The sequence below is a fragment of the Monopterus albus genome, unplaced genomic scaffold, assembly GCF_001952655.1.
Source record: "Monopterus albus unplaced genomic scaffold, M_albus_1.0 scaffold6.1, whole genome shotgun sequence".
NCBI lineage: Eukaryota > Metazoa > Chordata > Actinopteri > Synbranchiformes > Synbranchidae > Monopterus > Monopterus albus.
The window spans coordinates 6604095-6631348 of NW_018127886.1; the positions used below are offsets into that span (position 1 = coordinate 6604095).

The 27254-nt window shown below is 41.1% G+C and overlaps 1 protein-coding gene across 4 annotated transcripts; it reads right to left on the reverse strand.

The window, feature by feature from the left end:
- Positions 1–2047: 2047 nt before the first annotated feature.
- Positions 2048–26893, reverse strand: LOC109968346 (uncharacterized). Of its 4 annotated transcripts, XM_020614576.1 has the most exons (25): positions 22361–22386; positions 22120–22250; positions 15879–16076; positions 13412–15674; positions 13074–13271; positions 12633–12753; positions 12465–12558; positions 12004–12090; positions 10903–11019; positions 10689–10787; positions 10387–10538; positions 10068–10206; positions 9615–9737; positions 9327–9524; positions 8071–8780; positions 7493–7936; positions 6279–6528; positions 5813–5902; positions 5252–5572; positions 4976–5146; positions 4697–4874; positions 4470–4586; positions 3576–3827; positions 2929–3164; positions 2048–2629 (listed from the first exon to the last, which is right to left on the reverse strand). In XM_020614576.1, the coding sequence occupies exons 2-25, from the start codon at positions 22120–22122 to the stop codon at positions 2591–2593; spliced, it is 6600 nt and encodes a 2199-aa protein (XP_020470232.1). In that variant the 5' UTR covers positions 22123–22250; positions 22361–22386; the 3' UTR covers positions 2048–2590. The 4 variants fall into 4 exon arrangements, with proteins under 4 accessions (XP_020470232.1, XP_020470215.1, XP_020470223.1 ...); XM_020614559.1 differs by lacking the exons at positions 22120–22250; positions 22361–22386 and adding an exon at positions 26767–26893; XM_020614567.1 differs by having other exon boundaries at positions 22120–22380.
- Positions 26894–27254: the final 361 nt, after the last annotated feature.

Consider the following 27254-nt stretch of genomic DNA (forward strand, 5'->3'; position numbering starts at 1 on the left):
TGAAAAACCAGCCATAAAGAAGACAAACTGTGCTTAAAACAGCCTGAGTTTAGGCATTTATTCTGCTCAAAACTCAGGAACACTACCTTACGACAGAGTATTAGGGCCACTGCATACATTTTTTTTTTAAATTCTGACTTTAAAGTCAGAATTCTGAGATTAAAGTCAGAATTCTGAGTTTAAAGTCAGAATTCTGAGAATAAAGTCAGAATTTTGAAAAAAATTTATGCAGTGGGCCTAATTAAAAAAAATGTATGCAGTGGCCCTAATACTCTTCCGTAAGTCTGTCTCAGTTAAATTTGATTTGTGTAGTATATCAATATAATATACAGTAACCTACAACTAATGTAATACAGTAGAAGATTTAAAGTAGCTATTTATTCTGTAAATATAAAAATAAAGCCACCAAACAAAAGGTTTTTCATTATTTATGCCATATATTACTGGATGATTCAACAAAATGTCATACTTTAAAATGAATCAAAAACAGAATTACATTTTATTACACATGACGGGAACCCAGTTTCCAGTTAAAATATTTATGCAACTTTGCAGTATTTTATCCTATGCAGAAAAATAATTCATACGTTTTTCGCAAGTCACATGATGAGTATTTCATTTTCACTTTTAGGTAACTGGAGGAAGTTGTGAAACGGTCATGAACTCTGACGCTGCCGGTTTTATGACTGTACAGACTGACTGCAGGTCAAATGGTGAAGGGAGCACAGAATTCAGAGAAAGAAACCATAACATAATATATATAAGTTCTGCCTGAAAAATGAATAGAATGAATTTACACATTAATGAAAAAAGCATAAATCTAATAAACTAAGGTAAAAACTGAAAAACATCTGAATCAGCCACATCATAGAAAGTCAGTTTAAAAGAAAACAAATAGAAGCCAAAATCATGGCTTCACATATTTATTAAGATCCTGTCATCATTTGGTTGCCATTTTGCACAGGTGACAACAACAATGACACTTTGTATCAATAACAATAAAAAACAAAATACATTAAAAAGATTTAAAACAATCTGTAAAAGACTTTTTTGTAATGGTCATTTTCAGGAGGGTGAAACTGGAACATTGATGATTACTGAACCATTAGTGGACCCTAAATAACAATAAGTGACAGTGAGTGGTTTTTGCCTTAAATCATGTACTCCTAATTTATCCACTACTATACAATAGTTTGAAAGATTTTCTAAATGTGTAAACATCCCAGTCTGTGAAGATCTTTTCTTTCAGCATTAAGTTAATCAGAGTGCTTCAAATCCAGATGTAAGAACATTTAGGCAAGTGGTCTGCCCCTTCTTGTGAAATATTAAATAGAGAACCACTGTAAGACTCTCAGAGCAGAGCAGTTCCCAGACCACATGCTCTGTCATCATTTTGTGCTACTGTAGAAAGACAAATGCCTGCTACTCAAAGAGCATGTTTTACTCTGTAGACATGCAGCATGAAGGCAAATCTGACAGGACAGACACTTAACTAGAGAAAAAAAATATGCATTGGTTAATTTTTTTTTGAGAGGGCGAACTTATTTCTTGTGTAGTTGTAGATAAATGAATACAGATTCACATTCTGAGCTGCGTATACTGACGACATCCAGTATAAGCACATCTGAATCACTGAGGTGTGACACCAACACACCAAACATCAGTTGTTTCGGTAAGTGGTTAATCTGGTCACAGACCAGGCCTTGTGTTCAGACACAGTCAACTGCCTTATGACTGCATGGCCACACAAAGTAGCTTCTTCCTCCACTTGTCAGTCCAACATCTGACAAATGGTGCATTTGTTTTATCCCACATAGATAAACTATCTGTCTTCAGGGCAACCAGAGGACCCAATAGAACTCAACAGATTCAGGTGACACATCTGCACCACCACCACCACCACCGCCGCCACCACCTCTACTACTACTACTACTACTACTACTACTACTACTTTTTATTTTAATCTTTATTTCTATAATACCTTTCATGCAAAGATGCAATTTCACAAAGCAGGATTTAAAACAATAACAGTAAAACCAATGGGGAAACTTATATACACAGCAAAAAATAAAATAAAAAAAACTTAAGAGCTGACCATGTAAAACTGCATCAGAACAAAATCAGATTTAAAAAAAAACTGTCCACTTTGAATCTACAATTTTTGCTCATTCAAATATTAATGTCAGGTAATAAAAGAAACATCATTTACTCTGCTGCTCTGAATTGTGCAGTTAACCAACATTATCCTCTTAACCTTACTTCAACATGGTTACCTGAGATAACTGCTACTACGCAAATGGAAAGGAATGATTTAGGAACTATTATTTAGTTGTTGTTTTTTTTAAATACAGGGTTATTTCCTTAATTGCAATAACTAAATAATGTTCAGAATACTGACAACAATTTGATAAAATCAAATGCATCATTTCAGGCTTATTGCATTTCTATTTGATTGTATAACAGTACTTCTAGACAAAAATTAGAAAATAATCCCACTATTTTATTCAGTTGTGTTCATTCCCATATTTCCACCATATGACTGTGTTTATTTAAGAACATTACATACTTATTTTCTGCAGGAAATCCATGGTTAAACTTCTGTTGATTTTCCACTTAGACTTTCATCACCCTGTAATGCAAGATACCAAATATATTGTGTTATACATCAATAACAAATAAACAAATAACAAACCCATTCTTAACAAAACAATCACGTTCTTAGCTAATAATGTTTATCCATATGCTTTGGAAAACTGCTGTGTCAAAATATGTATTCAGTGTATTACTGGAAAAGATTTTTTCCAGAAGCAGAATGTCGAGTTTAAGTTTTTGTATAAACACTGTCAAATCTTTTTCAAACCCTCAGGACTGCTGTCATTAGCGTAGTGCAGCTGAAGCCACAGCCAACTACACAATGTGCACCTGTACCTGAGCTTTAGCCAGATGTGGAGGTTTCAGGGTGACGCCTGGTTTCTTTCTAGTAACATCAGGAGAGCTGTTTCTGGTCAGGCTGGGGGTCCAACACAGTGGTGGGCAAGGCTTTGAACTCTTGGATGCAAGTGAAGAGTCGTCATCCACTACCTCTCCACCAATGGCAGACAGGCAGCTGTGGTCTGAGCTGCTGAAGACGTCGATGTATTCCCCGGATGATTCAGTGCTGCCCACTGAAGCAGAAATACATCACACTTTGAGAAGCAAAGAAGACTGAGGTTGGTGCATTACTTCACACTTTAAGAACTGATAATAAGTTCAAATTCCATAACAGCATCCAATAATGAGCTGATCCCTGAGGAAAAACTGTCCATTCGCTCTAGATGTGGTACATACTAGTGGTAATCCATGTCAATACTGATGTCACCAGATGGCGGCAAACAAAGTAATTTTCAAATCTGCAGTGGCTTACATAAAAATATTCAAAGTGGTACTACTTTTGGTTTATAATTTGCTTGATACAATGTCCATTTCAATCAATATGATTTCTCATTTAGAGCCTGGGGGCCTATTGAAGAAGTCAACAACACAGGCCCTTCTGTCTCCTGACAAAAATATTAATTTAGACTTAACAACAAACTCACTCAGAGCATAACAGTTATGATGAAGATGATGACTGCTGGGTCCACTGTCAGTCACAGCTTCAGGGGAAGAGCAGGCAGCAGGACTGGCCTCTACTCCCTGTGACTGGTTCCCAGGATAACCAGCAGGCGGCAGTGAGCCCCGGCCAGAGGAGGAAGACGATTGGCTGAGGGTGGTGGAGGCAGTGCTGCCAGAGCCAACCGAGTGCGGCCGTGGATAGTCTAAGTCCCTGTGTGAACAATATGCCACAGGGACTGACAACACACATAGATGTCATCAGGAGAAAATGATGGTCTGGGTTAGTGAATAATTAGGATGTAACCAAATTATTATTATTATTCTTTCCCAAATGCATCCTCTTTTTTTGCCAAAGTGATGAACCAAGCATCACAGTATTTACAACCTTATCAATTACTAGAAAAAGCCTAAAAAAAATTCACAAAATGCATACTGTGCCACCTGTTTGGAAACTGGAACAAATGAGAATTTACCTGAAATGTGTATTAAAAGCATCCATTACATTGTTTTAGTATTTTATATTTAAAGAATAACACATCTATTAGATGCTTACAACTAACAGATTCAGTGAGTTTAACCAAACAGGTAGCCTAGATAATTTGGTTAAACTTTGTACTTGTTTTTGCAGTTTTATTTACTTTTTTAACTTTGTATTTAAAAAGTGTGTAAATCCATATCTTCATATACTGTATTTCTACGATTGATTTGGTAAATAACTGACAGGAAGGATGGTTCTGTATAAAGTATGAAAAAAACCACTGAACCTTTGTCAAGGTCCTGCAGTACCATGAAACAATATCAACACCTGTAGATTTAATAATAAATCAAGTGGCAATGAACATGTTTTGAACTGTGAAAAGTTGTGTGCAGCTCCTTACTTCTCCCAGGAAGGACACAAGTGAGGGCTTGGTCACACGTTGCAGCATCACTGGGTTGAATGTCCATGAATGGTTTGCGGCCCATTCCCATGAACACCCTCTCCTGAATACACAGTTCTGGAACATAAAGTATATTCATGATGTGTTTTTCAGATCTATACAGTACTTTGTACACTGTATTCTTAGGTAAGTGCTATATTAACACGGTATGTGATTGCTGTTACAACCTCTGCTGTGAGCGGCCTGATTCCACAGGATCCCCTCCAGGTCGGTGGTCCAAGCTTTCTTCACCTCCATGCTAGATGCCTTCAGAGTGTAGGTATCTTCAGTTTTCCTCCTGCGGAACCAGATCTCAAAACACAGCCCACTCACGCTAGAGTTATGGGTCATCCCAATATCGCTTGTCTGGGAGAGAAAATACAAAAGAGACACAAAAATTTAATTGTATATCAAGCCAGACATTTAAAGCTGCAACAGCCTTTTGATGAACAAGAGTATACACAGACCTTGAATGACTGCTTGTAGACATAAACATCATTGCCCACATCTGTTCTCTTGGTCTTGCTGAAGAGGATTAAATCTTCGAAGAGAAAGATGCGGCGGACACATTTCTTCTTCCTAAAGTAAACTGTGAACTCGTCCTGGCGAATCAGCTGGCCCTGCTCTTTTAAATTCACCTGACAGATTAGAAGAAAGTACAGCAGTGCAGAAGCTAAGAGACTGTTAACCACATGTAACTACTGTGTTTCAGATATAACTGATCTATCATGCTAATATCTTACATCACAGTCCTGGATGGCGTCCATGGTGAGCAAATCGTTCCCGTGTCGCATCTGAAATCGAACCAGATCCGCAGCAGCCTGGATCTCAGCCCTCTCCCTCTCACTGCTCGTCAGATCAGGCACATACACACCTGGGCCACACACACTTTGCGCGCGCGCACTAGATGCCAGTAGGGTTTCATGGATCGTATCTTTTGGCCTGTGTGAGCCGGCCAGGGTCAGCATGTCCTGCAGCAGGAGGCTATATTTACTGATCCTCTGGATGGGTCTCAGCAGGTAGGACGAAAGGTCCATCATGTCCTCCAGCTCTTGTTGCTTTTTCTGTGAGGGGGAACAAAGTGTCAAGTCTGAAAGGTAAAATATAGTAGTGACACTCCGGGATTAGGCTTGTTATAACTACTGCCACCACCAGAGCTGCAAATTTGGAGAGCCAAACGTACTGTACAACCCATTTACCATCTGACATTTTATGAGTGCTTTATTTCTGAGTGTGAAAATTCCGCTCTATGAATGTCTCTTAGAAATTCCCACAATGGGACAAAATATACTGTGTAAACTGACCTTGAAGATGTCATGGCGACGGTGTAGGATGAGAGCGTCTGACTGAGGTTTGTTCTTGCTGTACAGGGCGTACAAGCCAAAACTCTCACTCTGTGGAAAAATCCCAGCTTAAAATTTACTGTAAAAGTTATGTTAACAATAAACCAGATTGAACTCTTAGCAGTGACACATAGCTGCAATAATAATAAAAAATATAATTCATGATGATCATATTAGTGAAACTCTGTTACTGTCCATGTCTACTTCTGGTCTCCCATCTTGAGAAAAAGAGTGGGACTATTTAATCTGACATCATGACATTACTAATTTACTTTTAAAATTGTTTCAGCAGTCCAATAATAACAAATACAGAGATGAACACAATAAAATATACCATCAACAATAGCAACATAAATAATTCAATGACAATTTAAAACATTATATACAAAAATATAATACTATTTATACAATTACAGCTAATGCTCACATGTCTGAGAAAGCAGCGGGCCACCATGGCGGGCTCCCCCTGGCAGGCCTCCAGCTCGGGCAGGAAATAGTGACTGTGGAAATCATAAAGCTTCTCCAGGTTGCCAAAGATGACACCTCGCTTGCCCCTGAGGTCCTGGGGTATGTCTGGTCTGTCCAGCAGGGGGAGGTAGTGGGTCAAGATGTAGCCCAGAGAGCGGACGTACTCCCTCTCTGTGAGCACCAGCTCCTCCAGGACACGCTGCAGTCTCCTGATGGCAAAAAGGCAACAAATATCTCATAACCTCAAACACAGACTGGTACCTAGTGCACTCAGGCACATAAATATATTTCAGCATTATATCTAATAATATATTTATTAACCAACGGTGGATGTTTTTCCTGCATCAGTTCAATCCAGATAATAGTCAAGTTTTTTTTGAGTACTTTCTGCCTACTGCAACTGATTATTAATTAGTGTTGATCTCTTAGCCGTTTGAAATATGCTTGTAATAAAAGGATATTGATAAATTAACTTAGGACTTTTTTAGTAATCGTGATTTCTGTGTTGTACAGCCCTCTCATCCATAAATATTGTTTGGAAAAACAATTTTGCCACAATGATATTTACATCTCTTAAATTATACATAATTATCATTAATTTTATTTTACAATATCGGCAAATGACACAGTCACATGCTGTCATTTTACTCTCTACATGCATTGTGAAAAGAAACAAGCATGGACAGATTAGGAGACAACAGGCCCCTGGGTGCCCCCCCACAGTATGTCACAGCTCTTCTGCTGACAAATATGAAAACTGCTTTACCAGTTTGCACTGGGTTGCTATTAAATGAGAAGAGGACAAAAATAAGATTAGGATATCTCACCGTTTGACAAATTTCACTGAGCTTCCAATGAGATAAATTGCACTGTTAGTAGTCACTGAGGGTCTGTGCCCAGTATGCTTTTTCTGTAATCTATTCATGATGCCAAATAAAAAAAAAAGAAAGAAAAGAAAGTCAAAAGAAACAATACCTGTAGTGCTTCATTGTCAGCTTAGAGACAGGGAAAAACGTGCATGAAGACTCAAATGACTGATAAGATTAATAAAATTAAAGGCATATCATTCATTTTTTGCAGCCAACTCAAAGAATATTACTTTTCCACACAAATATCTGATAGTTCAGAACTTTATTGTCAGCAATGTTAGCACATTTCCCATATTAAACTTACAGCGCATTGCTGGTGCTTTCCTGTGGATTTGCCAAACAAAACACCCCCTCGTATCTCCCGACGGGCAGGCTTGAGTGTTTGCAGTATGCCCCATTACCCCCTGCAGCACATCGGTCACTCATACAGGTGTCCTCAGAGCAGAAGCTCCCGTGGCGGGAGATTTGAAACTTCTGAGCCTCGTGAAGGATCCGACAAGATGGCTGACCGTGGTGGGAACAGGTCGATGGGGGTCGAACCTGCTGCTCTGGATTAGGAGATGACCCTGCTGTTGCTACCCCTGTCAGGCACGAGTCCTGGCTCACTGACCTCAGTCTCAGACCTCGTCCCCAAGGAAACCACTGGCAACCGACAGTGTGAGACTGAGACAGAGCAGCAGCATCTCGTTCAGTCCTCGCTCTGCTCATCTGTCTCCTCCTTGTCTCTGCTTCCGTCCCCCTTGCTGGTCTGTTACAAGAAGATTCACAAACACTGAGTCAGGACCTGATGTGTGTTTAAGTGGCAGGGACATTTAAGGAATCTCAAAAACTAGACTTATGAACCCCTCTCAAGTGACATAAATGGACCAAGTTGTACATTACCTGTGAGGTGATGGTGGAATGACCTTTGACCCCTGGTTGATTCCAGCATCACTGTGATCCTCAGGTTTCACAATGTTACAGCAGGCTACATTTGTTAAATCAGTGCTGTTGTTGCTAAGGATCGGCCTTCTCTTCCAAAAATCCTCCACACCCTCCCACTGCGGGTGCCAAGACCCAGGGGTAGACTGTACCACTAGACTCTGCCCACCGGGTGATGCTGTCTGAACATTAGTGCTCACCACATCAACATAAGGACATTCACACCAGCTGTTAGAATCTGGATGTTGGTGGTAAACCTCATGCACATCCTGCATCCTCTCCTGAAGCTGCTGCCTGGCTTCCTGACATCTCAGCCAGGCTACGTTCCAGACACGCTTCGCCCTGGAGCCCCGCAAGACACTGGCCTGTGCCTTCATCTCCTGAAATCTCTCTGGGCTGAACTGGAGCAACCTGTCTTGGAAAGTCTTTAGGATGGAGCTGTCATTGGCCGACAGTGAAACACTGGTGGTGACTGGGCCAGAGCCACGTATTGCGTGGATAAGAGACTGGCCAACAGATGCGGTGCTTGGTCCGGGGTCTTGGCTTTGCTGTTGTATTTGCTGAGAGTTTGTTTGATTGATAGGTGTTGTATTTTGATGGTTGTGCACTGTGTGCATTCTGGATTGACTCAGGTTCAGATAATCAGTGCATTCATTGGCCAGAGCTGTAGCCTATTTGCAAAAGAGATTTTCTTTTATTATACAAAAGAAAAAAAAATTCATGTTCATATTTTCTTTCTGTCTTTTTTTTTTTTTAAACTCAGGCACCAATACTACACTACATACTGTATGCTCTAATGAACGGTTCACACCGAAGTATGTCAGCAGATTTTCAGATACTTTAATTATAATGTTTTCAGTGTGAGGTGAGGTGACTGTGTCTTCTGAGTAACATGACAGACATCTTCTTATTTGGTCTCTACGAGAGTCTTTGTCAGTTTTAATATGAGTACACCCTACCAATCAATCTCTAAGACTGAAAAGAGAAAAAAGCATCAAATGCAAAATGTTCCTGTCTCATAACAACATAATTTAATGTAGCATTACTGGTTTTAGAATGAACTGTACAGTTGCTCGGTTACATTAATGTGTCTGCTTAAAATCACTCATAAAAACTGCAGTGAAAATGAGTAAGCATTTTGGGCCAGGAGTTTCTGCAGGGTAAAAACATAACTCAATACTGAAAACCTGAATGTGCAATACTTATCTTACACCCACCTGCTCACAAAAATCACACAGGTTGACCATGACCTGCAGCTGCCTGCCACATGCTTCTGCCCTGCACAGGAAGTCCTCCAGGCCTGACTTGAAAGTGCAGACTAGAGCCCTGAATGCCTCCACCTCTGGGTAGGAGAGGCCACTCTGCTGCAGATGCTTTGCCTCTGAAACTAACAACATGGCATGGTGTCTTCGGTCCTAGGGAAGGAGAGGAGAGAGATTCAGACTGGACAAGCAGAGAAACATAAATATATACACAATGACAGCCACAAGCAAATGCAGACTCACATTAGCTTCTATAAGGAAACCAGTAAAGCTGGTGAGGACCTGCTCCATCCTGTCTCCAGAGTCTTCAACAGATTCAGCCTCCAGCAGGTGGCGTTCTCCTTCTACATTAAACCACTGCTGCATCTACAGAGATGATGCAAAACAATACTGTTTTTGAAAAGGAAACATGTACATAATCTACAACACATTTTCTGATTAATATCTTTTTAGTACAAGAGCTAATATCCTCCTAGACTAACTCCCATAAAACACTGTTATAAGGTACACAATTATATAAAATACAGACTCCTCACCATACCCACACCACAGTCTATGACCCACACATGGTAAATTATTGCCACTACACCACAGAATCAGTGGACTTCAGTGCATCCAGGAGCATTATCATGCCAGAGGCCCGCTATAAGTAAATTGCAACAAAGCAGGAAGTTGTGAAGATGAGTTATACAGTACTTGTGTGAAGTGTCCCTCCATCTCTCTGAGTTGCAGCAGGTACTCCAGGTGTTCCAATGACATGTTGGACCTCTGCACAAGCATGTGAGCCTGCTCCTCCACGTGGCTGTACAGGCTGGTCACAGAGTCCACTGGATCACTGGAGTAGATAGCAAATACAATTGTCATTATTTTTAACATTTTGTCACAGTTTTTCTTCATAATTATTTTATGATGTGGTGGCTGGCAGGAGCATATTTATTCTGGTGGATTATTTTCTAGTAGTAAGAGTCTGAATTCACAGGGTTCATCCTGAAAAGACTGGTTTCTCAGTGTTTACCCAAGGTCGTCACAGTGGGGGTATTTGAGGTCACGCTCCTTCCTCAGCCTAGCCAGGATGGACCCGCCCTCCCTCTGCAGGCTGACCAATCTGCTGTCCTCCAGTACATCCCTCATAAAAGTCCTCTGGTCCATGATGCACTGCTGCACCGTCTGTTAGACAGCATGACATGTTACAATCAGCAAATGACATTTACCTGTGTGCTTTTATAATAGCGACAAAGGTTATTATCCTTGTAACAACACATTGTACAGTATATAGTGTATTGACAGTGAAGACAGACATAACTTGGGAAAAGGTACCTGTACAGTGTCCGTCCTCTGGGGCTCCTCTAACTTACTGACGGCTCTCAGTAGCAGGCCGGACACCTCATGAAGATCAGATACGAATGGGAAGAGTTTCTAGACAATTAAAGAAAACCCTGAGCAATGGAAAAAAATGGGTGCATCTTGGGATAAGAGAGAAGAGCAGCACAGAAAAGGAGAAACAGGCGATGTATTGAGGTGACTGTCTCACCTGGTGCAGCTCCACCCAGTCGCACTGGCTGTGAGACAACGTGCCATCCAGGCGGGGGCTCAGCTGGCTCACCTCCACCAACTTGAACAAGGCTTTCATCGAGGTTACCACATCAGTCTGCTTTGACGGCACAGATATCAAATTAACATCGACATCTTTTCACAGGCGGATTCTAATTTCATGTGCAGTTGGGCATGAAGTGCTTTTACTCAGCGCACTAGACATTTTGCTGCAATGTTTATGAACTTCTTACTGTGTGAAATATATTATTTTCCTTTCTCTTCAGTAAAGCTACTGCAGTGTGCTTTAAATATACTAGAAGTTTAAGGGTGTATTGTGCAGGTTTTTGAACCACTGAACAAAACTATGATGAGTTACTCATCAATACTAACTGCTAGATAATAGAAACTTTACTTCCCAGTTCATATTCTGTTTATGAACCAAGCTAATATTTTAGAAACATGGTCAAAGAGCATACAACTTATTGTTTTTTCTGGTATTTCTTTTGGGTAACCAGGCCAAAATATTGCTCAGGTTTGGTAATATTTTTTCTTATTTTACTTCTTTTCTCACACCAGGAAAAATGTATATTGTGTATTCAATATGGATGCAACTCTCCTGATTGTAGTTAATATTTTGGTCTATTAAATTCAAAAATGTCTCATGGTAAATGCACCTGTAAACAATTTCTTTGATGAAAGATGAGTGGTAGGTTGAAAAAGCAGCAACTGCAGGAAGACAAAAAGGCCTTACAGCGGCTCCTAAAGGTGACAGTCAGGTGATGATAGATTCTTTTACTGGATAAGTGAAAGCTGTGGCAAAATTTCATGACAATCCAATATTTGTCAAGTCACTCAAAAAGTCAATAGAAATCATTCACTGTGAGTGAATGCCTGTCCAAAATTTCGTGGCAATCCATTTTTACCCAAGATATTTTCAATCTGGATGGCCCAACAAATCAACTGACCTTCGGACAGTACTATCTCTAAAACCACACAACTTCCATGAATAAAAATGAACTTTGATCAAAAAGGTTATTACACAGAAGTGTTTCTTCTTATGCAACATCCTACAATAAAAACTTTAGAGTGAAAAGCCGACCTGGACCCCAGGACATCTCTCTGGCCAGAGGTTGCCGTCCTTGCCCACCAGCAGCACCAAACTATTAATAGCCTGTGGAGTCTGCTCCTGTAACAGTTTAACATTCCATGAACCCAGCTTAACCACATTCATGCATCATTTGCATAATTTTTGATTACACCCTTTAATACAATACGTCAATACAAAAGTCAAAAACGTGGGTGTCAATAGAAACATTTTCCTTTTCACATTTTATAATGTCAACATGCAGTAACTGATATCAGTGATAAAAAAACTGTATGGCCCTTGCAAATATAAATTGTACAATACAGCCTGTTGATTAATAAATACAATCCTATTATTATACAACAAATTCTACCTCTGATTACAAATAAGTGAAGGAAAAATCTTCTGTTACATGGCTATTTAATAAACTGGAGAATGTCTCAGGAGCAGATACATTACTGACTTGTACTTCTTACCTGAAACAGCATCAAGGCCTTATAGAGCTGCGGCTGAGGATTTGTCTTCCTTGCATCGAAAATGAGTGTCATCCCAGCATCTCTGATTTCTCTCCTACAAGAAGCCAAAACCGCCTTTAATGTACACGTTGTTTAAGTTTTTGACTGATCATTTTAACTCTTCTTTACCTGGTGATAGAGTGGAAGTAGAGCAGCATTTGGAAGAGCTCCCAGCTCATTACATCTGACCTCCATCCTTGGTGATCTCCGTAGAGCTCAGTTATTGCCCTGCCAGTCCTGTCTCTGCCGCCTGAAGGAGTTAGAAAGAGGAAAGATGAGGGAATGTCTAAAATGCTGTTCTCCGTTTGTGAGAATTTCCACTAAACTGTTCCACCTCTCTGTGGTCCTATTGAAAGAGACTTCCTTCATTCCAAACAGTATATAGTCTTACATGGAAGAAGTACACAAAGGACATCAGTCAGTGCAATTTTCATTAAAACATTTATTTAGTTAATAGCTGTAAGTAATGTGAAAAAAGTGTAATCCTGCTTTTGTCACGCTTCTGCAACTACTGCGTGTGCATTATATTGTTGTAGTTGATGCTATTTATGGCATTTCTAACTACTCTACCTGTGAGAGATGCAACTCCAAGATAGAGGGGGTGCGCTCTGGGGTCTGGGGAGCCCAGTGGGAGGTGGTCAGGTCTTGGACAAGCAGAGGCAAGCTGGGGAATCTTTTGTGTCGCTGCTGCTGGTTTTGTCTTTGACGTGTTCTCCATCTGATGGCCATTTCTACTGGTTATGGATGTATCAGCAGGCTGAGAACCATCTGAGAATGAGAATACATTTTGTTGTAGGGAGAGAGATGAAGACTAGTTGCTAGCCGTAACAAAACCTGAATGAAATGAACCAAACAAATATGCTAAACATTAGAGTAGAGTATATAACAAGACCTACACAACTCTATACCTTGAATGACCATCTTCCTCCTGTTGATTTTGGGTGAAACCAGTCCAAAAGCTGTGCTGTTTTTACATTTGACCACATGTAGTTGGGGAATCTCTGCAGAGGAGTCTGTATTCTCTTTTCTCCTGACATTTTGACCATCAACGATGACGACTTCACATCTCTCTGAGGTGTCCACCACCATTGTGGAGAGGGATGACAATCTTGCATATGACAAGGATTCTTGTCTATTTTGTGGCGTGGTAAGAGACTTAGTAAAGTCTGGACTTGTCTCTGTGGAGCTGGTTCTGTTTTGCAGCCTTTCACAAGGTTTGTGAGCCATATTCATCCCTGAGGTTTCACCTGAACTAAACCATAATCCATGGTGTTTAGCAGAGATCACATCTGACTGTTTGGGGTGACTTGAGCTTGACAAACCTCTATTAGTGTTCATCCTCATTCCTGATGGTAAATTTGTCCCGTTTGCATTGTGTAACTTGCCATAAGGTTTGTCAGAGTGTGCATCCTTTAGTTCTCTAAGTGGTACAGCTGTTCTTTCAGTTGTCTCTTCTGGTAGCCCATCATATTTTAAAGCATTTGAACCCCTGTACTCCATACAGGGAGCAGCATTTATATCTCCTGATTTCCATTGTGGAACAGTGTTCCTTTCTCCTGACTCCTTACAGATGGCTCCACTGACACAGGAAGGAGACTGGTCTTGAACATCACACTGTGGATTGCCCACTTCTGGCCCTGGTGGCCACCGCCTGTCATCACACTGTGAGAAATCACCATCCTCTTCCACCACAGCTAACATGTTACCCCTCTCTTTCTCCTGTCCAAATGTGACAGGGTTTTCTATAGCAGCTTGGTAGGATTCCCTGTATCGACATCTCGGCTCATGACCTCTGATAACCTTTCCACCTTGTCTCCTCCTCATGCACGGGGTACAGGGTTTCTCCGAGAACTGGACAGTGCGGGCACACTGAGAGGATTCAAGGGAGTCAGGGTCAGGGTGACAGGACTGGAAATGGTGTAGAGCAGATGGAGGTCCTGTTTCTGCAGACTCATTGGGCCTTAAAGATACAGGAGCCTCTGCAGTAGAATGACTATGTGTTTCTAGTTTTGTAGGTAAATACACATGTGCTTGTGACTGTGCTTGTGGAGGTATTTTTGTGTTTGTCTGTGTTTGCCTGTACAACTCCATTTGTGCTTGTCTGTGTGGATGCCTTTGTGTTTGGAATTGTGTGTATGGTTGCATTTGCACTTTTAATTTCTGCTGTTCTTCAGTTATTAACTGAGATCTACCAAAAAGCATAGGTGCCTGAAGTATATATTCCCCTTCTAGAGTAACGTGACTGGTTGGTCCACTTCTGCTTGTATCTGTAATATTTGAATCGCTATGTTTATGTTCCCCTATATTTTCAAAAACAGTAACACTCCTTTCTGCAGCATTGCATGTGATTGTGTCTCCACTTGCAGGGGTGCATGGACTTAAAACAGTGCTTGTATTTGTAGCTGTAGTTTGATCTTTCCCAGTAAAGCGGCTGTCCCACATATTTGGGGACACCCAGCCTATAGGCCTAGGCTCTTTTTCTTTCACTTTGACCAGTCTAGGTGAGGTAGCACTAGTATCCACCAGGCAGAGTGACACAGCAATACCATCCTTTGCTGGACATATTCTGGTCTCAACAGCGAAGGAAGAAGGATGTGAAGATGTTGAAATTGAATTATGGATGGTTATAGGATACTGTTTTGGTGCAGATTCCTTTGAAGGAGAAAGAAGAAATGAACAATTTGATAAAGACTTCTCAGAAAAAGTAGGAAGAGGTGGAAGAGGAGAAATCGGAGATGATAAAGGAGGATGAGAGGGAGGAGCAGAGGCCATACTACTCCCAGCACACCGTGGCAAATCCACAAAATCAGGCACGGCCACCCGCTCCCATGGTAACCTTACTATGCCCTGCTCAGTGGCGAGCAGGCACTGGCTGAGAGGTGTTCCACAGCGGCTCTGGTTGGTCTCCTCTAACCACTCACGGCTGAATATACAAGGATAGGAAGTTTCAGGGACTGGGGTCTCCTCAACTACTTCCACTGTCAGCCCCTCCTCTTCCAAGAGGCTGCAGACAACAATGCGAGCGGATTGGTCACAAAATGGTGCCACCTGGAGGTAAAAGTCACCAGGCTGTAGTACCAGGGGGTTGAGTGGAGCGAGATGGATGACAACTCGGTCATGCAAACACAGAGGCCAGCCCTCACAGAGGAAAAGTACATCAGAGTACTGAGCCTGAATGGGGACAAGGGAATGAACAGTGCAGGGTTTTTAAAATTTGAAGTATGCCAACATTTTTGTCTGTTTTTATTATGATATTAAATCCAATAAGATCTTAGGGCAACTTTATTCCATATTAACAAAAGTAGTGAATATATGTCTATTTAGACTCTTGCACAAGCTTGGCACATCACTGTGGTGTACAACACAGTCACTTACACATGCAGCCTGCTGCACAGTGTCTAAGATGTGCTTGGCTGGGACAAGAAAGTCCAGCAGGCACCGCAGGGCGTCTCCCTGATAACGACTTTCAATGATTTGGAAGAGCTGGCTGAGAAGAGTGGGGGCGGTGGCCTCAAAGGGCGGGTACAGCACTGACAGCAGGTTCTGGATCGAGCCCTCCAGAGAATCAAGGTTCTGAAAACACGAGAGAGGAAAGCAGATGCTGAAGAAAACATGAGTTGCAGACTGAGACACAGCTTGTTCCCCAGAGCTGTGAAACCAATCACTTCCCTAACCCCCAGTCACACACACACACACACACACACACACACAACCTCCCCCCTATGGACATGGACAGACACAGAACACTGGACCTCTGCAGACACACACCCATGCTCACACCTCTTCCTAAAGACTGAGATTTGCACTGAGCTGCACCTTATAATGTTACTACACTCTTTTGCTGCTAACATGCTGCTGACCTGATTAGATCCCATACATCCCTTTTTATCTACTCTTTGTTTTATATTGACTTATACAAGTGTGTGTTATGTAAATAATGTGTCTTTTAAGCCGAGACAGACCGGAAAAAAATTTGTTGTGCTATGCATAATGACAATAAAGATTCTTGACTCTTACAAAATAGGCAGGCCATGATCTGTAGGTGGTACATTGTACGGATGTGCACCAGTGATTTCCTCCCATATTTTTATTATTCCTCAGCTGCTCGGCAATAGAATATACTGTGCAAACTGCCCACCAGGATTGTCTTCAAACTGCCTGGTTAGAAGCTGGAAACAACAAATATTTGGCATTTTTGCTTCATAAATGATGGCATGTCAAAATTGTTCAGTAATTTTCTAGAAATCAAACTAATGAACTTATCATGTCACCTAAATTGCTAAATGCGACTTTAGCGTTTTGTTAACCACACAAACCATTTCATTAAACCTCCCATGTTCAGCCACTTCCATCTGACTAGCGTCTTACACAGGCTTCATCCACAGCTTCATTAAATAAACTGTATAGTCAGCCAGCCTGACAACAAACATCTGAGTAAACACAGTGTCTGATGGCTGCTCTCAAGGCTAGCTTGCCTCATGGTTTTGGTTTCCGATTCCCTTTGACCTGAACTCATGGCTGGCTACCCCGCTTTATTTAACCCAGCAATGCAGTGTAGCAGACCTCAGGGGGCTGATGTATATATACACATACATGGCGGAGGCCCTGTGGGGAGATATATGGCATTAGGAAGGCTGATGTGTGAATGTCAATGCATAACAGAAATGTTGCTGCCTTTTTTCCAGGTATGTGCTCATTAGTTTTTTATGAGATTACACACATGTAGGAGAAAACAAGACACTGGAGCCAAATAGAAATGGTTCAACATTTTGGGAAATGGCCCTATTCACGTTCTGGTGCTGCCTGTTTAACAGTTTAACAAGATTCTCCTCGCCTGACTTTCCACAAGAAAGCAAATACCATTATTTTCCTTATTTGTCCAATTATCCTTTATTGTAGAGAAAAGCAACAGCCAGGATAACTTCAAATCCACTAATCCAACTAACTGAGATTTTGTTTGGATAAATCATTTTTCAAACATTCCCAGCTGCAGTGATGAAGAAAGACAGTTAGGGATATGGGAGATGGGAGATGGAAGCAGAGAAGGGTGTGTCAGGGTGCGAGCAGTTATGTGCCCTCAATACCAGCTCATTGCATTTCCAGCATTTCAAGTCCTTCTTTACACATTTGAGGGGAAGCATTTTGCACTCTTGGCTTTCAAAGGACATCAAGACTTGCAGGACCTGCACTGTATAATACCTAGACTTTCTCACTATGTTCTCTTTCCTGTTCAGAGTAGTTACGGCCCTGTATGTTTATCGTTTCTTATGTTATTCCCACTGCCTGTTGTAATTCTTTTCTTTGAAGCAACAATGCCCATCACCTCCCTCTCTGTTGTATCCCCTTACACTGTCATCTAAAAACGCTGGACACAGCCAGTCCCCAACCCCCACAGCACCAGAAACAACACTGTGACTCACAGCTTTCTGGTCAGTGCTGCCACACCCCGCTGGGATGGTCTTCATGCTAACATGAAGGAGAAGGAAGATAATAGCAATGGAGGCAGTGGTGGTAGCTGCCAAATAAGAGGGGGGTGTGGATGCTAGCAGACTCAGAAGCACATTATGTAATGTGCACATTTTCACTTCGCAGCTCATGAATTTTAAATAAAATGTTTTCCCATCCAGAAGACAATGATCACCTGCTTCATCAACTTCATCAAAATGTCAGTGAGTCACCATTTTCCCATACTTGTTAAGGGAGGTCTAGGCTTGAGCAGATTATTTTAAGCAAATTACAGCTCAAAGATTGCAGAAATGTATTCTTAAGAAGAAAACCAAAAAGTGATGTTTGGTTGGATCAAATGAATAAACACGCAAATGCTAAAAGATTTGGAAAGCTCACAAGATTTATCTCGAAGAGCATTAACAGAAGCAAGACATTTTTGGTTACTGTATGTTGCTTCCAAGGATTCATTTAAAACCTACTTGAAAATGTAATGCTGCAAAACTATGATTTCATTGTTGAGTGTGTGTTTTCTTTATTAATGCGTTGTTATTTTTGTGTCCGTCTCCAGCACGTGGTGTATGGACTTGTCTCTCAGCATACTGTTGCTGCAGATTCACACAGCTCTATATAAACATCCAGATCGCTCTCACTCAGTAGCTGAAATAAATAACGACGCTCACATTACTGTGGATAAGATGTCCCACTATGGGAGCTGAAGACAGTTTGAATATCTCTGTCCAGTGTCATTAAGAAACAGAAATAGCCTTTGCACATTCCTGATGTCAATCAGGTTCTTGCCTAGACAAGAATGAAATATTTAACAATGAAAAAATAAAAGCATTCATTTCCATAGGCCATTTATCCCCTTATCAGTACGTCTGCAACTGTAACATCACTTCTTTGAGTATGTTTTTGGGCACTTTTTCATTTGATAGTATCTGGTGGAGAGTTACAGGAAATGTGGAGAGAGGGGGAAGGAGATGACATGCAGCAAAACTCCTCGACCTGATATGAACCAAGGATGTTGTGATTACATAAACCTTAGAGCTCTAACATGGACAACCAGGATGACCCCAACTGTGCCATTATATGGCAACCACTGTGGAAAAATTGTTTCCAGAATCATTCCTTTGTTTCAGTCCCGGTAGTAGATATGAAACTACAGTATATCTGGGAAGAATGAAAACATCCACACTGTTTTATAATAGAAAAACCTAGAGAGAGACAGAGTTTAAGAGGGGCAGAAATAAAAAATACACTGGAACAATATTGAAAGCTTTGGGTCCAAAAAGGCCATTTTTAATGACTGCTGCTCTGCGCTAACCTTATGAGTACAATGAAGTAAGTGTCCCTTACAATTATTCAGTTTATAAAATATTAGATAAACAGAATACCTGAGAAATAGCCTATGTGAAACACAATAAGCACAACTGATGTGATTTGGCCAGACTTCAAAACCTCTACAGACACTGACGGAGCTTCTAAAAAGAATGAACATACTCATCTTCCTGCAGTTGAATCTGTGTTTTCTCATCTGAGCCGACATGCAGATTCCCTACTGGATTACACAAACTATTTTAAATGGGTTTCCTGCTGCCCACAGGAATTCAGCCATCCCACTTCATTATTACATCCATCCATTAGCTACATCGCTTATCCGGTCAGTTTGTGCATGTGTGTGTGTGTGTGTGTGTGTGAGTGTGAGAGAGGGGGTGGAATCCACAGGTAAGGACCTGAGCACAGGGAAAAACCAAGTCACACTGTGGTTGAACATAAATACAGACTGAGTAGAGCTACTGTACATGACCACTAAAGCACCAAGACAGCCAGACGGTATATTTAGTAGCTTCAGAGGGACCAGCAAATCCAAGCTTGTGGAAGGCAAATACTAATCATGACGGCCTTGATCAGCAGGATGGTTCGAAGGTGGCTGTAAAGTAGCAGTCAACAGGCCCTGAGGCCTGTGTTTAAGTCATTAAAAACACGTCAGGTAATTATGAAAGAGCTGAGACTTTAAGCGCATCTTTAGACTCATCATGAGCGAGTTGACGTATCTGCACTGTGCACACGAGGTGTGTTATTATATCAAAGTGTGGCTTAGCTTTCACTGACACACTCATCTCATCTGTAATTAGCCCACAGCTGTGCTTAATGTAATACACACTGGCAGATTTCACAACAAACAACCAGAAACTATCACTTAGATACAAGAAAAACAGGTGACAACGCAGATGAACCACACTTAGTCATGTTAATCAAACCTACTGTAACCTTGAAATACATGATGTAAAATCTTTTAAATGTAGGATGCTGAATGCTAAATTATGCAGACGCATACAGATCAAATAGTTATCACTAATTGGGACTTTGAAGACAAAAAACCATATCCGATGTTTGAGCATATTCATATGATGTGCAGCTCTGCACACGTCCTATTAGAAAACCTTTGATGCTCTGAATGTCAAAACTAGGCAGGGAAATTATCAGTTCATGCTTTAAAAAAAAGGACAATTTTGCTGTTGTCCATGACTATTAGACATAAACACTGACAGCTGCCTCAGAGTCAAATTGGTTCAGTCAACAGGGAAACTCAAAGTTCCTGCAACTATGTTCTATTAGTTCATCAAAAGCATTCTGCTGACGCCATGTAGATCTTAGCCAAAAGCAACGTGAACAACTGGGCTCCAGGTAAAAGTGAGATGACAATTTGTAGTTTTACAAAGACAGCTGTTGAGCTGACTGATGTGTATTTTCCATTCAATCACCAGGAACGGACAAGATGTCTTTCTGCTGAGAGAAAAAAGATGCTCTGTGTACCCTGGCCAGCACAGGAACAAATACACAACCACTGAGGTCATTCCTACAACAGGAATAGTCAGGTTAAATGACTGGTTTTAACGAGATGGCAAATATGCAGGAAACAGGGTGGTAGTGGTGGTGGTGGTGGGGGTGTCACACTGGTACTCACGTACACATACAGCATCCTGCCAAAGCAAACCAACATAAGAGCTGGGCGGGCATTTTAAAATTTGGCTCCATTCATAGCATCCTCCCTGTTGGTGAGTGCCAAATAAAATCAGCCTTATGTACCAGCGGGGCACACCCTCTCTGAAGCTGAGCTAGATGTAACAACACATAAAAAAATACATTAATGCAGTAATTTCTTTATCAGGATATGAAGACTTAGACTCTCAAGAGGCCAAAATAAAACTACATGTTGGACCTTACAAATCAAATCCACTCATCAGACACCCCCTCCCTGATGTACAGTAGGATTGTTTTTCCACACCAAATCCAGTAAATGAGGATCCAGGAAGGAGGCAGATACAATGGCCGGTTTGTGAAATCTTCCCTAATGCTCAGTAACCTGAGACCTTCAGCTTGAGTCTAAACACTCTGGCAGAGAACAGCAGCCGCTATAAACCGTGGGAGCTACGGTGCATGTTGCACACAGTCAGAAAGTATGTTTCAACATAAAAGACTGCTTGTTAGGATGGAATATACAAATGACTGCAGGAACTGTCAAACTGTCTACATGTTGCAAAGAAATTCTCCATGCTTGAATCTTTTCAGATGTGTTAAAAAAGCAAGGTGTGTATGCAAGGCCTTTCAAAATAGTGAAAAATACCCAGTGAAAGGCAACATCTTTAAATTAATTCTTGTCCAGTGAATAGCTCTAAACCCAAAGATATTCAATTTACAAAAGATATAAAACACAAAAGCATCACATTTGACATGACACTCTTGAATAAGCTAATTTTCACCACTAATCAACTCCAAAACCAACTAATTGTCGAAGCCCCTCTGTCATGTCAGAAAGAGGCTCACAACAGGACAAATATCAATATGAACTGACACTCCACAGGCCATCTTACACCCTTTGACAGCTTTGTTTCATATAAATACAAGCTACTGGTTTGACAGAGGTACTGTATGCCAAAACTCTATATTAGCAAAGGAAATCAATTAGAAAACAGCCGTAAGAATGTTAGTAACAACTATATATAGCCTAACATGAGTGGAGAGAAGCAAAGTTTAACATCTTAATATGATTCAAGAATTACTGCTGACAACCAGTTGATAAAATGATCGACTACTGTGTTCACTTCGAACAAAGACAGAGCAGGATGGAGCATCCAACAGTGAACAAAGCAGATTGTCACATTACCATCTTCCTTTCTGCTGGTGCTCCAATGCATCACAACAGTAGTGCTTTCTGAAATAATCCAAAAGGAGTGATGATCATCTACAGAGCTGCTGCTCCTGCTCAGTCGCTGGCGAACTAATATCAGTTCCATTCTGCCCAGACAGATCAGAGTGAGTGAGTGAGCACAACATTAGGCGAGCTGGATGTTCAGCTGAGCCACATCTAGTCTGAATTTCTTGTTTCCTTTCCCTCTCTTTCTCACCGTGTCTTCGATTTACTGTGCTCTTTCTGGTTCCCTGTCTCTGTGTTTGCACTTTCCCTGTCGCAGCACCTTAACTGCCAGGCGCTATGTTTGTCTGGGAGGGCAGCGTGACCAAACATGAAGAGAGGAGAGAGAGGAAAGGAGAGGGGGGAAGAGAGGATCGAGTCTCACAGTAAATCCAAGAACATGGAAGCACACATTCTTAATTTTTCCTCTGGGGCATCGTCTTAGACTATGCACACACACACAAAACACACAGAAGCTCAACCATATGATCATAATTAACTTATGAGGCCAACAAGAAACATAATCATTGACACCAACAAACAGCTGCCAGCCAAAACAAAATGATACACCATTTCACAGTGTGTGTGTGTGTGGACATTTTGACTGGCTCTCACAGCTTCAAAGGGCTATTTGAGGATTAAGACTTGGTTTTAGGATTATGGTTAAAATTAGATTTAGGTTACGGTTAGAGTAAAGGTTGTGGGTAGACATTTAGTTATCATGATTGAGATCAGGATAAGGGGCAAGAGAGTGTATTTGACTGTCTTCACAACTAAAATAGTAAGACCAGCATCTGTGTGTGTGCATTACTCATGTTGTGGTTGGTATAAATCTGTGAAACTGTCCGCATACTGTAGTCACCTGGAGGCTGCAGAGCAAAACCTGGTGCTCACAAGGTAAATCATTCAAATTAAGGGTTAAAACTTGGAGTCTGGTTAAGAGGCAGGTACCTTCTGAGGTTAGGCATATAGTGCTTATGGTGACACACAGACTAAGTCTCCAGGAAATTCATGCAAGTCTACATAATGTCCTGTGACAAAAGCGGTACAAACATGTTTGTGTTTGCTGGTGTTAGACCGAAGATAAACGATAACTAACAACCTATCTTTGCATTTGACTGCACAAATGACAAGAACATATATTTGTGTTTCAGTCAGAAACACTTCAAAAAACCAGTCATTTATAGCAAATGCTTACACAGTTAGAACTGATGTAAAAAGCTCTGCTGCATGAGGGAGCTCTCGTAGAATCAGAGCAGCAATGTGCAGTCTGCAGAGAACTAATCCCCTATGCATAAACATGAATCTTCTTTAAATCAAAGTACCACAGGAGGAGGAGGCTGGGGCAGTGGAAGGAGCTGTGGCAGCAAACACGGCATGAGCGTGATTGTCAGAGTAACAAGTGAGGAAGTGTCAGGTTGTCACATCTGTGACTGAAACACTGTAAAGCAGAGGGCAGCCAGTGCAATGTCAGCGCTCTGGCTGAACTAGCAGTAGGCTTCGTTTCCTATTTGGACACACAACAACTTAACCCTGATATAGTCTGTCTGCAGAGATTTTTTATAAGACACTCAATGTTTACACTGCTTTCTCTTCAAGTGTTACATACACTAAAATATTTTATAGACATTGTAATTATTTTTCTATCTTGCTTTCCTTAATTTATTAAGATCAAGAATGGGACTCTGAAGGGGCTTCCAACATGTTGTTAGGGAAATCACAACGGCTTAATAGTTATGCTGAGTGGTCATAAATAGACCATTTCAAAACAAATACTTCTAACAGACTTCAGCTTTTTCCTGAGCTACACACTGTGCATGTGTGTGGCTCTTGCACATGCAGCATTATGACTGTGAGCTGAGTTCTGAGCCTCAATACCTTCTGAGGATCAACTCAAATATGCCTGAGTACTGAAAACTGCTATGTACCAAAAATCTAGTGCAACAATTTCTTAAACACAATGTACATTATACATAACAGACATCCAGCAGACACATAGAAACATTAATTGTGTTTCTATTGTGGTAAATATAACACATTGGCATCACTAATGAGTAATAAAAAGGTACCATATTGTCATGTTTAAACAGTGCCTATTCCTAATTATGAGAGTGCCACTGATGGTTAATATGATGCACCAAGAACGTAAGGAAATATTAGCTGTACCTGTATCTCTTTTTTGTCCTAATGAATGAGAGTCGTGTGTCCTCAGCAGCTGAGAACAAGCCTGAAGACAAACATGCTTGCTGATGTTGTTGTAGTACTTAAGCTATAACTGCTGCCCTCATGTTCCTACACTTGATCTGCCTCTGTCTCACTCTCTGGCCCTCCTCTAGGCTCATGTTCATGAGCAGACTCGACTGGGTGATGAGGCAAATGTGCAGAAGCCATAAAGGGACACAGAAAGTCAGAGAGAGTGGCATCCACAATGTCCCCACTTTCCAGCCAGGTACCTTTGTTGCATGTCATAAAACCTTTCTCTCCAGTCAATTCATCTCTCCACTGTGAAAAGCACAACAGCCATAAAACACACCCCCAAAAATAAAAATGATTGAAAATCTTCATGTTTTCACCTTGTACTTTTGCAGGAAGAGAGAACATGCAAGCTCCACACAGAAAGGCACCGGGTCGGCCAGGACTCGAACCCCAAACCTTCTTGCTGGAAGCCAGATGGCAAATCAAATAACTCTAAACTATTCACCAAAGCTGTTTCTAAATACATCTAAGGTGAAAAACAGATCATGTAGTTGCTCAGCCACACCTTATGGGAATTTCATAATCCATCATGTCATCACCTTGACACACTACCAGATGTCTGCATCAAGCCTGTCCTCAGACATTTCACTCTGGCACATGTGATTATTAATTTGGCAGGCTCACTTAAATCATATAGTTTATACTGAGCTTGGAAAATGTTCAAAAGTAACTGTCCAAAGTCTCACATAGGATAAAACATGTTATAAAAAGTAGTAATAGCAACACATAGTACTTGGATGCATCTTTGTCTTACTCTTTGCTCCAGACATACAAAACAACCAACACAACAAGCCTGCTGCTCTGCATGTAATACTGGATTTATTGCTTTTGGAAGCAGTGCCGTCAATGTTAGACTGTGTCAGAAAGGATTTATAAAGGTGTGTGTGTTCATGAGCTGGTGTGCCTTAATACAATAGCCTTAATGGAATGGAGTGTTTAGAAGCTGCTAATCCCAGCTAGCGATGGGAACAAACTTCTATTTTTACCTCGAGCATCCTGGCTTAGGCAGCTAGCACCTCATTACCATTCTGTAAAACAGTTAGCATAGCTCAAGATGCATTCCTTCCAGTGAACAAGTAGAAGTCAGAGCTGGGCTGCACAGGAAATTCATAAAACTGACAGGTTTATGAGGAACTGACTGTGTCAGTGTTTCTTAAATTTTTTCATGGAGTCCTTGGAGATGCAAGGATATTTCAAGTGGTAAACAACCCAGGCATATGTTCAAGAGTGTGACTTCTATACAAACAGACACATAGGCAGCTGACAGCTAGTGAATCATGTCCATGATGTGATTTCCATTCCACAAGAAAATTTTCAAAACAATTTGGCTCTAACTTTGTGTGAACATTTCAAACTGCAAGCTCAAACTCATATTTCACCTTTCTCTTTTCTTTCTTTGTTGCCACTGTGCCATCAAGACTTTGAGAGGTGCGTAATTCAAGATGTGCTCGCTTCGACTGGCAGGTCTCTGAACACTTCAACAATCAGGTGTGGTGCTCTCCACCAGCTAACCTCATATCTACACAGGTTGTTACCTTAAAGTGCATTTCTAGATCCAAACAAGTAAATACAACTCCAGTTTAATAAAGCAACACTATAAGCACAGCGAAGAACTTATACATACAATGACCCAATTTGTGTTGTAGGAATGTCATTACACACTCATGTAGCATACTAAACTGTTCAGAATTCCACCGATTTCCAATATTATACCAATGTTAAATCTAGCACGGATGGGCAACACACTGGGCTAGAGAACCAGCTGGGGTCTTTAAACAGACCGAGTCATGGCATCTAGGCCATGTGATTTAACACTTGCTTTACTTGTAGCAACAGCTCTGGTTTGGGAGAGATGAATCGACCCAATGGGGGAAAGAAGGAGAGGTGTCTATTTTGGCCTTGCACCTGACTGTGCGACCCCTCACAGCCTCCTCTGTAGCTGACCCTGTTGGTCGTAAATCGTCACAAGCGAGGCTGATTGGATTTTTAAAAAAACATATTGTTCTCAGAGGTATGTGTCTGAAATATGATGCCTACAGGAGCTGTTTTGAGTTACAACTTTAAGGCAATCCTGTTCCTAATGATAGTAAGACTACTAAAGAAATACCAGTCCACATTGTTGACCCAGCTCTGTCCTGCTGGTGAGGTCTTACGGACCTTTATGTTTGACTCATTCATTACATGTTCCTCAGGCTGGTTCTAATGCTGTAACTCATATATGATTTAAATGTAACCCTGGTCTTGAATGTCACATGTCACAGCAGACCTGAAGAAAAACTTGTTGATTAAATCACCATCAACTTAAACTATTTGTTTGACATTCTGGGACAATAGCATGAGCACTGATAAATACAATTTTTAAACCTTGGAGCAGAGCCAGGCTAGCTTCATGTTTTCAGACAAATGATGAGAAACAGTGAGTCCTGAATGATGTCCAGCAAAGGCAGTATGTCCAGAGCCAAAGATGAGCCGAAGTCCACAGATAATAGCAGAAAAGATAGTCCATAAACATGGGGGTGTAACAGCACTTTTCATGGGTAAGCATATGATGGCAAACTGGCAACAGAGAGTATTAGTGGGTGGCTTAAATACACAGTCTAAATGCTGAGTGAAAACCTGCCTGATTGTTGATAGAAAGCAGGTGAGTGTGCTTAATGAAGCTGGATCAGTTCAGGGCATGAGGCAGCGGAAGTGTGCCAAAATAAGAGCGTGAAAACAGGAAGTCTGGCCAAGATAATGACAGAGATCATAATTCATGATCTTTATTTAACGTCTCATTCCTTTGAGCCTGTTTGTCATCATTCACTGTCGGCCCCTTGTAAACTGTTAAAAATAGACACAGAGGAGAGCAA

Excerpts from the sequence above, each read along its gene's own strand:
- LOC109968346 (XM_020614552.1), bottom strand. The coding sequence starts at position 16,586 with ATGGGAGGAAATCACTGGTGCACATCCGTACAATGTACCACCTACAGA. Across the intron at positions 4,587-4,696 it reads TCAGGCCGCTCACAGCAGAG|AACTGTGTATTCAGGAGAGG; the intron begins GTTGTAACAGCA and ends TTTATGTTCCAG. Across the intron at positions 3,828-4,469 it reads TTGTGTCCTTCCTGGGAGAA|TCCCTGTGGCATATTGTTCA; the intron begins GTAAGGAGCTGC and ends GTGTGTTGTCAG.